At 47.8% G+C, this 13,496-nt stretch overlaps 1 protein-coding gene across 2 annotated transcripts in view; it reads right to left on the bottom strand.

Moving 5' to 3' along the window:
• The window catches only part of LOC111152707 (IQ motif containing GTPase activating protein 1), a 114,043-nt gene that overhangs the window by 14,691 nt on the left and 85,856 nt on the right, over nucleotides 1-13,496 (bottom strand). For both annotated transcript variants that reach the window (XM_022511279.1, XM_022511280.1), the window contains 13 exons: nucleotides 11,492-11,662; nucleotides 10,698-10,781; nucleotides 10,530-10,601; nucleotides 10,368-10,437; nucleotides 9,782-9,990; nucleotides 8,560-8,715; nucleotides 8,154-8,317; nucleotides 7,415-7,639; nucleotides 3,933-4,073; nucleotides 3,756-3,840; nucleotides 2,518-2,750; nucleotides 1,795-1,927; nucleotides 498-600 (listed from right to left, as the gene is read on the bottom strand). In XM_022511279.1, the coding sequence (XP_022366987.1) occupies nucleotides 498-600; nucleotides 1,795-1,927; nucleotides 2,518-2,750; nucleotides 3,756-3,840; nucleotides 3,933-4,073; nucleotides 7,415-7,639; nucleotides 8,154-8,317; nucleotides 8,560-8,715; nucleotides 9,782-9,990; nucleotides 10,368-10,437; nucleotides 10,530-10,601; nucleotides 10,698-10,781; nucleotides 11,492-11,662 (1,846 nt within the window). The remainder of the gene's footprint in view (nucleotides 1-497; nucleotides 601-1,794; nucleotides 1,928-2,517; nucleotides 2,751-3,755; nucleotides 3,841-3,932; nucleotides 4,074-7,414; nucleotides 7,640-8,153; nucleotides 8,318-8,559; nucleotides 8,716-9,781; nucleotides 9,991-10,367; nucleotides 10,438-10,529; nucleotides 10,602-10,697; nucleotides 10,782-11,491; nucleotides 11,663-13,496) is intronic.

The raw sequence follows: 13,496 nt of genomic DNA on the forward strand, positions 1-13,496 counted from the left end.
TCAGCATAACAAAGAGAGGAGACCCTGGAGGAGAGATGTTGATACTCAAATGCCCGCCTAAGGAGATAGGAATGCCAGCCTAAGGGGCCTAAGGAGATACGTGAATAAGCCAGCAGCTCCGCTGTGGCAAGGACACCCTCTTGTTGAGAAATAAAGAAACTAAAGGCCAAATGACAAAAGCAAAGGATCCATAATAACAATTTCATAAATGCTAACAAGTCATTTCAGTCATTGCAATATGACAAATCTCTAAGATATCCTGTTCATTTCCTTTATAGGACTTCTAATTTACTTATAGGATTATGTGTATAATATCCATGTGTAAAAGTCCCCCTTCCACTGGACCTCAGCTCCTCAGAGACAGGGGTGGGACACATCTGTTGTCTTCCCTCAGGCACACTCAGAGCTGGAAGGACACAGAGACTGAGAAGGTGGCAGTCAAGCCTTCCTCCAGCACCTTCCCTGTCACCTTCTGGGTGGTCAAGCCAGAACTTTACCTATCAGGGACTCAATGGTGGGCACCTCGCCCAGGTCGTCCAGCAGCTCATGGATGGGATCGTTGTGTTCCGGAGCAATGGCGTCCTGATGATCCAACAGGAGCTGCATGGAACATCCAGGAGTCAAGTCCATGTGCTACACAGCCCATCGGCCCTCAGCCCCACCAATGAGGCCCGACAGCACAGAAGGGTCTGATAACCAAGCTCCTGCATTCAAAGAACTGACAGGCCAATCCCCAGCAAACCAAGCCAAGTCAACCTTATAACACGTGAAGCATCACGCTGGCCTCTGCTGGATGACTTAGGGGATAACGCACGGAGAAGAAATACCAGTACTCTCTCTACCTCGTGGATAAGAGGGATTTAAGCGTACCCTACAAGGGCGAGAACGACAAACCCCACAGACTTCAAAATCCAAAGTTATAATGTACCCTACAACAAATTCAAAAAACTCAAATGCACACTTGTACTTAATGTGTGCTGCTTACAGCATCTCTTAGTTCAGAGCAAAGTACACTGGACCCACGGCCTCATCTTGGGGGCGCTGAAGCAGAGCCTTTAAGATACTATTGTCCCAAGGGATATCCTCAGAGAGTATAGTACCTGAAATTTCCTTTACCTTTTTTTTTTGGAAGATTTAATTATTTGTCAGAGAGAGAGAGAGAATGCATGAGCGCACAAGCAGGGGGAGCAGCAGAGGGAGAGGGAGAAGCAGTCTCCCTGCTGAGCAAGGAGCCCAGTGTGGGGCTCGATCCTAGGATCCTGAGCTCATGACCTGAGCTGAAGGCAGACACTTAACTGATTGAGCCACCCAAGCTTTACTTTTTATGTATTTCCTCATTTCCTGTTCTGTTTCTCCAAATGAGAAAAGAATGAATTACAAAAATATTGGGGAAAAAAAGAGCACCCAAGGGAAATCACTCTAAGGGCCATAGAGGAAAAAGTGGGTATTTTAGATGTTGAAAAATCAACACCGAGGGCCACAACAAACAGATCAGTGCTCACAACGGTGACTCTGGAGCCCACCCATGGCTACTGTGTTTCAGTGGGCCTGTCGTGGGGTCCAGGAACTTCATTTGTGACCATCAACCCAGGTGACTCCGATGCAGAGGGCCTCGGATCACTTTGAGACACTGAGCAGATCTTGTTAATACGCAAAGGGAAACAAGGCAGATGTGATGTCAGCAAGACCAAAGGAAGGGGTGGTATCCGGCTTTCCAGAGACGGTAAGCAGCACCCAGGGAAGGCAATCAAGGACGGAGCAAGGATGTTAAGTAATTAAAGAAAAAATACTTACAGTGTGGGTGTTGATGATTTCACCAATAGAAATGTAGATCACTGGTTTGGTAAGAGTCACTAAATCAGAATATTCATCCACATTAAATTTATCCTGAAGCTCTGGGACATCACAAGCAGTTTGGAAAAACCGTCTGAAAATAAACATGAGAGCCAGATCCCCAGGTGACACATGTGTGCAGAGCCGGCGGGAAGACATCCCACAAACCTCTGGAGTGAGGCGTTCAAAGAGAAGACCGTTGGTCCAAAGATTCCGAGAAGCTGCACGTGTTCGCTGCTCTTCCTGGCCTCGGGGTGGTGGTTCTAATAACTTCTCCCTCCACCCAGTTTTAATTCCACCCACAGGAACGGCTCACCCGTAATTTAAGACCGTTTGCAAACACCGGAGTCATTAGGCAAACCAACTTTATCTTTAAGACAATGTCCTGAACTCACAACTAATGTTTAATTTGCAAATGTTGAAAGCACTCCCCAGTTCTTCTCTGATTACAAATTAACACCTGCCCATGCGGGTTCACTGCTTTTATGTTAAGTGTGGGCTATTCTGTTGGAATATATTTTAACAGCTCAAAATCCTCTTCTTCACATCCAGAGGCTATGAGCACATCAAACACATATCCGGCAGCATAGCAGGGTCCAGGGAAAGCCAAGTGTGGTACCTATTTTTGTCCCGACACTCAGAGATAGAAACACGCCCACAAGTACCTTGTTCCTTTTCCCCTACCTGAATTTCTGGTAGGACTGGGAGAGATACTCGTTAATGATGCCCAGGTGCGCATTATCTCCCAGAAACATCTTATTGGAAGCTGCATGCTGGAGCATCTTGGCAATGGAGCCAAGATTTCGGCGTTGGTCCGTGGTGAGCTGGCCTCCGGCAGACAGGTCAATGATATCAAAGGCGTCGGGAGCGACAATGGCTGGATTCATGTACCGATAGTAAAGCAAGTTACCAATAATCTGCGAACAGATGGAAAAGACAGATGGGTGTTAAAAACCACTCCACCAAGTAAGCCACAAACGACTTTGCTAGCAAAGAAAACCAGAAAATGCAGTCCTGTGGGGAAAAGTAAACACCATGCGCGCGCCCACACACGCATACATGGACACACTTCCTCTCAGGGTCTGAAACTAGACGACCAAACATCCCTCGGTTGGACACAGAGAAAAAGAGAACGAGAACAGAACTGAGTATCACTACAAGGAAAGAGCAGCTTCAGGAGATAACGATGACAGATTTAAAGTCTGTCACTGAGTGTTTTAGGGCACCCCTGTTCACATTATCACAGCGGCAAATCGGGCTGCCGCCGCCCGCATGACCTAATTAGCATAGTGTCATCTGTTCAAGCCCACCATCCTCATGCTGCAGACCTCAACGGTGGACAAGTTCATGCCTCTGAAATTAAAGTCACTCGACACACATCTCCACAGAAGAATTCAAGGATAGTCACAGCATTTCCCTTGGAGTTTCATTCAAAAAAAAAAAAAAATTTAATTCACCTGAATAGAAAGTCTAGAATCGAGGCCTCATTGTAGGAAAGCACAGAACTAGGAGAGAGAAGAAAAAAGCGTTCAGATTAAGGGGAGGAAAAAAAAAGGGAAGGAGCATAGCCAAGTAAGAAAGACAGTTATCAGCAACAGCCTTAACAGAAACAACGGCGCTTGCTGCCATTCACCCGACCACCAGCAGAGGGAGCAATTCTTCAGCGAAAAGATAGGACCTGAGAAATTTCTCTTCAGACAGGAAAATCCTCCTCTACTTGTTAGACGTCTGTGTGCCAAATAGTAAAGGAGCTACACAGGGACTAAGAGAGGTATCATTTATGATTTACGATCACTTTCAAGAGCTCACAACTAATGGGGAACTATTGCTAGAATCTGCACTTGCACAGTAGCTGAAGGTCTCAGTCGGGCTCTCCTCAACGGGCTGCCGGAGGACAAGGACGGGCCAGCGTCCGGTCTTACCTTCAGCAGCTCATCCTCACCGGCGTCAGGGAACTTCTCGTGCAACGAGTCCTTCAGCACTTTGGCGATGAAGCGCATCCCGTAGCTGTGGGACGGACAAAACTCCATGAGAGCGGCCGGGGGGCAGAAGGGCACTCACACTGGGCTCTATCCGGGCTCCCGACTCATGGCACTCACGGGATTTTGTCCACAGAGCTGATGATGGCCGAGAGAAACTTGTCTGTCACGGCCCGCATGTTCCTAATGGAGTTGTCGAGCCGTGTCTTGACCTCTTCATGAGCCAGAGCCTGCTCAGGGGTCACGTCATAGGGCAGTTTGCTGGGAAAGCAAAAATCATCCCCAACTGGGTTAGGTAACAACCAGGAAGAGCCCGAGGCAGGACTGTGTCTTTCAGAAACAGAAGGACCCAGAGAGATCAGCTAAGGTGCTGGTGCTCGTGCAGCCGGTCAACGGTGGGGCCGGAATCTGAGCTCAGGCTTTTCAGATGTGCACAAGGTACCTAGAACTACGTGCCAGGCACTGTGACAGGCCCTTGGGATAAAAGCTATCATAAGACACGACAGCTTCCCGAGTCTCTCACAGTCTGGTGGGAGAGACATGCCGATACTGGTAAACACACTACGCCATACAATAAGCCAACCGGTGCCACAGGGCAGGGGGCTGCCACTCAGATGGGAGGAACGGAAGAGACACCCAAACTCGGGGAAAAGGGAGAAACACTGTCCTCCAGGAAGGAAGCTCAAATGCAGAGCAATGGAAGAGGAGAAATGAAGTGGTCAAGTAAAGAGGGGCTGGGTTGTAGAGGGCCTGGTAGGTAACACTGAGAGGTATGGACTTTCCTGGACGCCAGGGAGAGCCACCAGAGGACAGGAGACCTGAGCCTGAGGAAGATTTCTGTGGCTCCCCATGAAGAATGCATTAAAGACGGACAGTCCCCGATGAGAAAGATGGGTTAGTGCCACAGCCTGATTAAGAAATAATGAGGGCATGAGCATGGTTGCAGCAGTGGGGACCAAGGGGACAGATCTAAGATGCTAAGGGGACACAATCAGTGGGATGTCACCACACCCTCTGGGTATTGGTAAGAGAAGTGACAGTTACATATAGAAACTGAAGCCTGAGGAGCTGATAAGATCCCTCAGAGAGAGTCTAGAGAAACTGGCAAGAAAATATAGTAGACATGCTAGGCTTAACTGGGAAGGATAGGAGGGGCTAAAAGACAAGAACGAAATGCTGGGATCAAGGTTCTGGTACTGCCAAAGAGGTCAAAAAGGAGTAACGATTATCCTGGATTATCCGGGTGGCTAAAATCCAATCGTAGGTGTCCTAACGAGACAGAGGCAGTGGGAGATTTGACAGAGAGGGAAGAGAGGGTGACGTGACTACAGTGATCCGGCCACGAATCAATGATGCCAACAGCCCCCCGGGAAACTGAAGAGGCGAGGAACGGATTTCCCACTAGAGCCTCCAAGGGGAGCCCGGCCCTGCCAACACCTTGCTTTTGGCCCGTTGATACTGATTTCGGATTTCTGGTCTCCACAACTAGGAGAGAGTAAATTTCTGTTGGTGTAAACCACCAAGTTTGTAGCAATTTGTCACAGCAGCAGAAGCAAACAGATATAAGCAGATAGGGATACAATGGCATTTGTCATATTATGTCGAATTACAACTAAGCAGACTACCAACACCAGACTTCAGCGAAAATCAGTAAAAGCATTCTGTTTGAAACAACTGGCTATGTGGAATTTGTAAGAGTAGCTATATTTTGTTATTTGAAAGTTATGTATTCTGTACCTTTTATATCAACAAAATGTTTAACTTTATGTGTAACTGACATTTGGTAAAAAATAGTAATGAGCAAAGGGAATGAAAGTGCTCAGCACAATGAGTGAAGTCAGAGAGCAGAACGTTACATTTCTCAGATTTTAGAGGCAAACATTCCCAAGAGGGGACCAGGTCCCAGTCCCTGTGTCTAGCGCCTGAAGCTCAGGGCTTCGCGATGCCCGCAGGCAGGATCGGCTCCCACTGCACTGTTACACCTCCCAGTTATCACTCGCAAAAAATGTGTTGAAATCAATTTCCATTTTATGAAAAATATAACAAAGTAGGACACTAGTTTGTGACAGGCGCTCACAGGGGTAGGGTGGGGGAAACAACCCTGACATGCCTACCAGAACTTTGATCTGAAACGGCCTGACTCGTGGACCATGAGAAGGGGTAACTCTGCACCCTTGAGCCAGTGTCCTGTCGGGCAGGGGCACCCTGGGTTGTGGGCAAAACTTCTCAGTCCAGCACGGCATTTGTCAACCACAGTCCCAGATCTGAGCCTCAGGTTACAGGGCAAAACACAAATGCACTTTCCACCACACCCAGCAATGACCCGCCTCCTGGTGACAGACACACGTTACTGAGAACAGATCAGGTGCCCAGTGATCCCGAGGAGATAAGGCCTTTCTCAGAGTCAGCAGAGCATCAGTCCTCAATCCAGAGTGCACCTTCCCCTTTGCCTGGGGGCCAGGCACCTGGAGAGCATGACACTGGGCAGCAGAGCTCAGAGTGGGAGCTTGTGCCAGTCCATGACTCCATCCGGGACGGGAAGGAGCCCGACCCAGGATGGAGTCAGCGCCCTGCTTCCTTCCCTGAGAAAGCGTGGCTATGAGAAACACCAGCCGAAGTCCACGTGTGCTGAGGGATCCAGGATTTTCAGCTACTGGCCCACAGAGGACACTCTAAGTAGCGACAATACTGAGAGCCACCCCTGCTCAGCTCCAGGGAACTTCACGCACAACCTTGACCTCGACCTGCTCCACGATTGCCTGGAAAAACCAAAACCACCTGCACCAAGCTGCTCAGCCTCTCCGCTCCCACTCAAGCTGGAGAAAACCAGACACATGCTGGCTCTAGGAACTGTAATTTCCCAGCATCGCACACTCTACTGACACACCTTTCTCTAGATGTGTTCATGCTGGTGGTTAAACGGCCGCCCTGGGCCAGAAATCCTGAGTTATGTTAGTCCAACCCACCCCCAGGGTTCCAGGGCCGCCCCACACCATCTCCTCCCCTTTAACAAAACACACTGATCTCACGCACCTAAGTCTCCCGTCCAACTGCATCTCCAGGGATGCTAGTGTCCCTTCAGGTCCGGGACCCCCAAGCTCCTTCCACCTCAGAGCGCTCAGATGTGAAGCGCCTGCCCCTGGCTCTCAGCAAGACTGGCCCCATCTTAACCTTCAGGCCGCAGTTATGTGAAATTCCACCTTCTCGGAGACGACTTCCCTAACCACTAGACCTAAGTTACTTCCCTCCTGTACTCCCCATTACTTGTCCCCGAGGCAAGACTTCATAAAACTCTCAATCTGTCATTTCATGTTTAGGTGCCTGTGCCTCCCATGCAAGAAACCATGAACAGAGGGCAGAGGGCTTGTCTGTTCCGTTCGTACTGTACGTATGCCCTACACAGAGCCTGGCACACGGCAAGCACTCAATAAATATTTGTGGATAATAAATAAATTGTGCAGGGATAAACCACCAGGTCAACAATGTAAAGAGGAGATTTCTAAGGAAAAACTATTTGAACAAGTATTACTTTATAAATCAAAGGTTAAATGCTTAAAAAAGAAAATAACAAAAATACCAAAAAGGTGTTGTAGTTGCCTTACCTTGCCTCTCCCGTCTGAGACTCCATCTGATTAACCCAAGACTTGTATATATCCACAGGGTCAGTTTTGATGTTGAGAGACTTGTCGTCCATAATCTCCTTCACGACGGGGGCCAGGATTTGTCTCAGGGCGTTCTGGCCCCGGGCGCCTCGGTTAAAACTCACAACCATCTTAATGACTGTAGGATTTCCTGTCACGATCTCTTGAATCTGATCTACTTTTGACCTACAAAACATCAGACACAAATTCAAATTAAACTAATCATGGAGTTTATCAACATACAGACAGAACATCTACTTAAAGAAGGGCCCCATCCCCTGGAAAGAGAAACCATTGGCAGGAAGGAGGTACGTGCTCTTTCTCTAGAAACACTGCCTGACACTGACCTGAACCCAGGACCTTCCTGCTGTTTGCAAACTGAATCACGGGAACATGAATGGGACCTTTACTAAGATAAAAATGTGGCATCTTCATGTTTGGATCTGCTTTTTAAAAAATCATTATCTTAATATAGAATCTTCCTAAAATCACTTCAGTGAATCTCTTACTCTACCACCTCCCTGAAGCAGCAACACTTTGTACTTGTGATTTAAAAACTGGAAGCTTCTCTTGAGTCAGTGTTTCACCTAGATCACAGTGTTAACTGAAGTCAAGCAGAGGACGGGCAGGCCTGAATCTCAAACTGTGAGTGAGTGTGACAGTGGGACGGGGTCCCAGCCCAGCAGCCGTCTGCTCGTACTTGATTTCCTCCTGGAGCGCCGTCTTGAAGAGCCGTAGGAGCAGGTACTCCTCTCGCTGGTTGGACGCGTAGTTGTACAGGGTGAAGATTACAGAGTCCATGAACTTGGTGGATTTGTTCTGGGGCATCTGAAAAATCAGCTTTGCCAAATAGGTGGGGTTTGTCTGAAATAAAACCAAGGGATACGTAATTTCTAGGTAATATAAGGGCTGGCACGGATATTCAAACTCTGTTGAACTTGAAGCATTAGAATGTGTGGAAGTAATCAAGAAAAGTGAGACAGCCCTTTTGCTCACCCCTCAGTGGAAGCCAGAAATGCTCTCACAGAGATGCATGTTAGCTAAGGTCTTCTTGTGGGAAAGGAAGCAGGTTAAGCCTTACAAGAGTGGCTCCAGGAACCACTCACCTGCAATAAATAAAAGAGGTGTTGGTAAGCCTCCAGCTTCTCTCTCTTCTCCTTGCTCAAAGCCTTGAGACCTCCCTTCTGCTTATTTAGCATCATCATATCAGACAACTGCTCCTTATTCTTCTTGGTAAGTTTTTTACTGTGGGAAACCACATCCTGGAAATGAAAACATACACATAAATCAAAAAGCTTTGAAAGATGAAACTGGGCACTGCGGGAAAGGTCTTGGAACACCAAAAAAGCTTGCAGATCCCATTAACTATTTTAGAATCGCTACACTGTAGCCTATTTTCAGCACACCCATCAAATCTCCTACTTCCAGCTCCCTCTTGAGAACTTGCAGCAGGGCTCCTGGGTGGCTCAGATGGTTAAGCATCTGCCTTCGGCTCAGGTCACGATCCCAAAGTCCTGGAATCGAGTCCCGCTTTGGGCTCCCAGCTCAGTGGGAAGCCTGCTTCTCCCTCTGCCTCTCCCCCTGCTTGTGCCTTCTCTGTCTCTCTCTTTCTCAACTGAATAAACATTATCTTTAAAAAAAAGAACCTGCACCACAAAAATGTCCATAGACTCAGAAAACCAACTTCTGGGAATCTATATTAAAAACAAAGTCTTAAGGGGAGCCTGGGTGGCTCAGTGGGTTAAAGCCTCTGCCTTCAGCTCGGGTCATGATTCCAGGGTCCTGGGATCAAGCCCCGTGTCGGGCTCTCTGCTCATCAGGGAGCCTGCTTCCTCCTCTCTCTCTCTCTCTGCCTGCCTCTCTGCCTACTTGTGATCTCTGTCAAATAAATAAATAAATAAAATCTTAAAAAAAAAAAACCAAAAAACAAAGTCTTAAATACCACAAAAGCTATGTATTCACTAAGACATTAACTACAATGTTATTTGTAATAAAAACCTGAAAATAATGAAATGTCAGGTAGGTGCTGCCATTAAAAACAGTATTTAGGACTAGTGATCACATGTGAAGCATCTTATCCCCTAACAGTAAGCAAAAATGGAAGATACAAAATGACCGTGGGGGGTGGAATTCTGGGATGATTTTTGTATCTTTTCCTCTATTTAAAATTTTGCTACTGAATTATTTTGTTTTTTTACGTAAGTTTTAAAGAAGGCATTAGCTGAGAAGAAAGCCAGCCTCCACCCTACCTGCAAGTCAGAACAGGTAAGACAGGGAGAACCAAGCAGGACAAAGGGGCCCAAGGCCTTTGCGGGCGCCAGACCATACCTGCAGAGTGATTTTATTTTTCACGAGCAGTCCAATTTTGATATCCATGAGATTGAGGTCATTCTCCAGCTGTTGGTTAGAACGAATGAGGGTAATGACCTCCTCCCGCATCTTCATAAGATCAAGTTCCTCCTGAAAATCTTGGTCACTTTGGTCAAGAAGGTGGACAAATTTTCGGACCACGATCATCGGAGGATCCTCAGCATTGACTGACAGAAAGAAAGCGTGTGTCAGACACACAATGCAATTACCAGAAGAAGTTCTAAGTCCTGGGGAAACGTCAGCCTTGTCTTAAAAAAATAACTCGACACACACATAAGATACTTGTTTATTTTTGAGATGCGCAAAGGTAACTGGCACATGTAGCCTTCTCGGTCATGCCATCACTAAGTTACTATAACAAAGGTTAAGACGGCAAGCATCAAGACATCTAGCCACGGGTTAGCAAAGGGACTTACATCACAAGCAGCACCCCAGCCCCCAAGCCTTGCCTTCAGGACCCGAAAAGAGATCCGTGGAGAATACCCAGAACCTGGTAGCTCTCAACCACTGCCTCAACTCTTGTCTGCTGAGCACAGTTACTCACTGAGAGTCTTGTAGTCATCACGAGCTTTGTTTGCCCGAATAAAGGCCTGGATTTTGATAATGTCATTTATCTAAGGAACAAAGAAGAAATTCCTTTGTTCATTTGTTCACCAAAAATAGAGCCAAACTAATTCTACTGGTCCTTATCCCCAAGGGTACTTACATGGTCTCGGAAATACTGCAGGCGATCTCTATAGCGCTTTCTAGCCTGGTGCATCCTTGCCAGGGACTGAATCTGTGGAGAAGGGATCCTGGATATTAGAACAGTCCCCCTTCTCAACACAGAGCACGTTCACGTTCCGCGCTGAGAAATGCTGCCGGACTACCATACCTTTACAACTTCATCTTTGTGGGCACGCAGGTAAGCTAAGCGATCTTGATACGCCTTCTTCTGCTTATATCCTCTCCACTGTGACTGAAACCATCAAATGTGAGCAGACATATTACTTTCCAAGGATCAGAGGGAGTTAAAAAAAAAATTTCGTCTTTGTCAATTACCCAAATGCAATTCACAATGAAGCTTTCCAAAGAACCATACCCAGAAGCGACAGAGGAATGAGGGTGTGGGCTGTCCCTCCATCAGGGGAACACAGGGTTACCTCCCACTTCCGCTACGTTAGCACAGCACTTCAGGCCTTTCAAGGCCACCCACACAGGTTCTCTTATTGGCTCCTTACAACAAATCAGGTGAGGAAGGTAAGTATTAGTATCCCCACTTACAAACGAGGAAGCAAACTGAGAGGGGCTCACCACCACCTGGCAGGGGTGGGGCCTTGATTGCTAACTTGGAATTCTTCCAGTGACACCACACTACCCTGTCACTGTTGTCAGACCAGATTCAGATCTGACACAAAAGAGCAGTGTTAGAAGACAACGAGGTACCTAGGAAGAACCCCATCTGGGTCAGACAACTCACCCTGAAAACCATCCAGCCCATGTGATCATTCTGATCACAACAATAACAAAGAGGAAGTATTTGTCAAAAAAGGGAGAGACCAAGAAGTCAGAGGGCAAAAACCACTCCCACTGGATCGTAAGAGCTGGTCTTACGATCGTTAAGCTGCTTCTTACCCCTGCTCCTGAAGCCCCCCCCCCCAACGCGGTCTGCAGAATGGGCTGAGATACCTGAATGCAGGTGATGGCCGGGATTTGTTTCTTCAGGAAGTTCATCCTGGATCGGAACTCCTTTCGAACCAAGTATCCACGGCAGCGAGCCTGCAGCCTGGTGATCAAGCCTTCGTTGGCTAGCCAGAGCTGTTCTCGGTTGTACGCAGCCGTCACTCCCGAGATGGAGCTCTGGAAAAGCACGTTAGAGGACACACACGGGGGGAACGGACACTTTAACCACTCTCCTCCGCCGCACACACACCAACCCTCACGCCTAAGTCTGTCCCATGTCTCTAATGAAGCAGTGGGAATGAAGACTTCAGGGCTATTTCCTGGGGCCAAGTTGTTCTCACATCCAAAAAAAAAAAAGTTACAAACACACATGTGACCTTTACACACTCACTGACCCAACCCTGCCTGCCAGAAGCGTGCTTGCTGACAAGAGAACGGAATGGCAGGTATAACACAGGACTGGGTACCGAGCCCCAGGAGCCCCTAGAATGCCACAGTGGAGGAAGGACACCACAGGGAAATGGCAGGACTGCAAATGGCCTTGAAAAGTAGCCCAGAGTGTGTGGATTGGGACCACAGGCACTAGAGAACCAGCACGCCTTCCAAGAGAGGAACAGAGCCAGGAGACTTATTTTTAGAGAAGCAGCACTGTTATCAGAGCAGCTGGCAGGTTAGCCTGAGTGGGTGAATCAGAACGCTGTTACTGTAATCCAAGTGAGGGGTGACCCAGGGCTGAGCGGGGTGGCAGCAGCGAGCACAGTGGGAACATGTGGTTACCCCCCTCATATCCACGTTCCCCTTTTCCTTGGTATCAGAGCCCTGGTATCATTTTCTGGCCACCAACATGTGCAGGTAAAAGACTCCATGAGCTGGGGATGGAAGCAGCCTACGCAGTGTATGCAGTTGTCTGGGGAGACCTCTGGGAAGGCTCCTGAAGAGAGACAGATAGGGGACATCCTGCCTTCTCTGCTCTCCTTCCCTTCCTCCAATTTCCTGCCTGAATTGGTAACTGGATGGCTGATACTCCAAGAGGTCACTCTGGATGACAAGGTGACCTTGAGAGTAGAAACCGCGTGCTAAGAAAGGCAGAGCAGACAGACAGACGGATCCTGGGAACAGACTGTGGAGTCACCACACCTTCACTGGACTGCCAGACTCCAGAATTATTTAATGGGAGAAAAAAATACACCTTTATATACTATTGGGGCCTGTTTTTCTGAGGCTGTGTTTGAGATGCCTGCTGGACGTCTAGACTGCAAATGGAAAGGCAGACCTGGCAGTTAGGAGAACTGAAGTCCAGAGGTACAAGATTTGGGGGTTCATAAGCGCCAAAGAGAGAGCTAGAGCCACGGACCTGAATGAGGCCCCAGAGATGATCAAGTGGAAGGGAAGGAGGCCGGGGGCATCCTATCGTGATTCAGTGGGGGGAGAGAAGGCAGATTAAGAAGGAGCCCTGGAAAGCGGGAAAACCAGAAGAGAATCGCACTAAAGAGGCCAAAAGAGCCACAAGTTTAAGGAAGAAAACACAGTGAGAGGTCAAATAGGAGGAGATCTCCTAAGTGAACCTGGCAGTTAAAAGGCTATCCGTAAGTTCTAAAGCAAGAATTCTACCAAAGTAAAAGCTGGACGGGAAACCACACTGCTGTGAGCTAAGAAGTGAATGGCAATGAGGGATGAATTAGTGAGGGGCCAGACTAACTTTCATGCATTCAGCAAGAAGAAACACATGACAAATCTGTAGGCAAGGCCAAATCAGGAAAATTCCACAGGATTTTAAAAATATTTATCCTTTTTTTCCTACAATGAAGGCAGCATGCCTACATATGTAGGCTACTATCAGAAATGTACCCTGGGGCCAACGGCATCAGCGTCGGGAAGGGGGAGTCGGTCAGAAATGCAGATTCTTAGGCCTCATCTCATACCCACAGACAATTCAGAAAAGCACAGATCCAGGTTCCATATGAGAATAACTGGAACTATGAGAAGAGAAGGAGCACAAGGTGGTTGAGGA

Source organism: Enhydra lutris, unplaced genomic scaffold (genome assembly GCF_002288905.1).
Source record: "Enhydra lutris kenyoni isolate GAN:26980312 unplaced genomic scaffold, ASM228890v2 scaffoldscaffold29, whole genome shotgun sequence".
Lineage (NCBI taxonomy): Eukaryota > Metazoa > Chordata > Mammalia > Carnivora > Mustelidae > Enhydra > Enhydra lutris.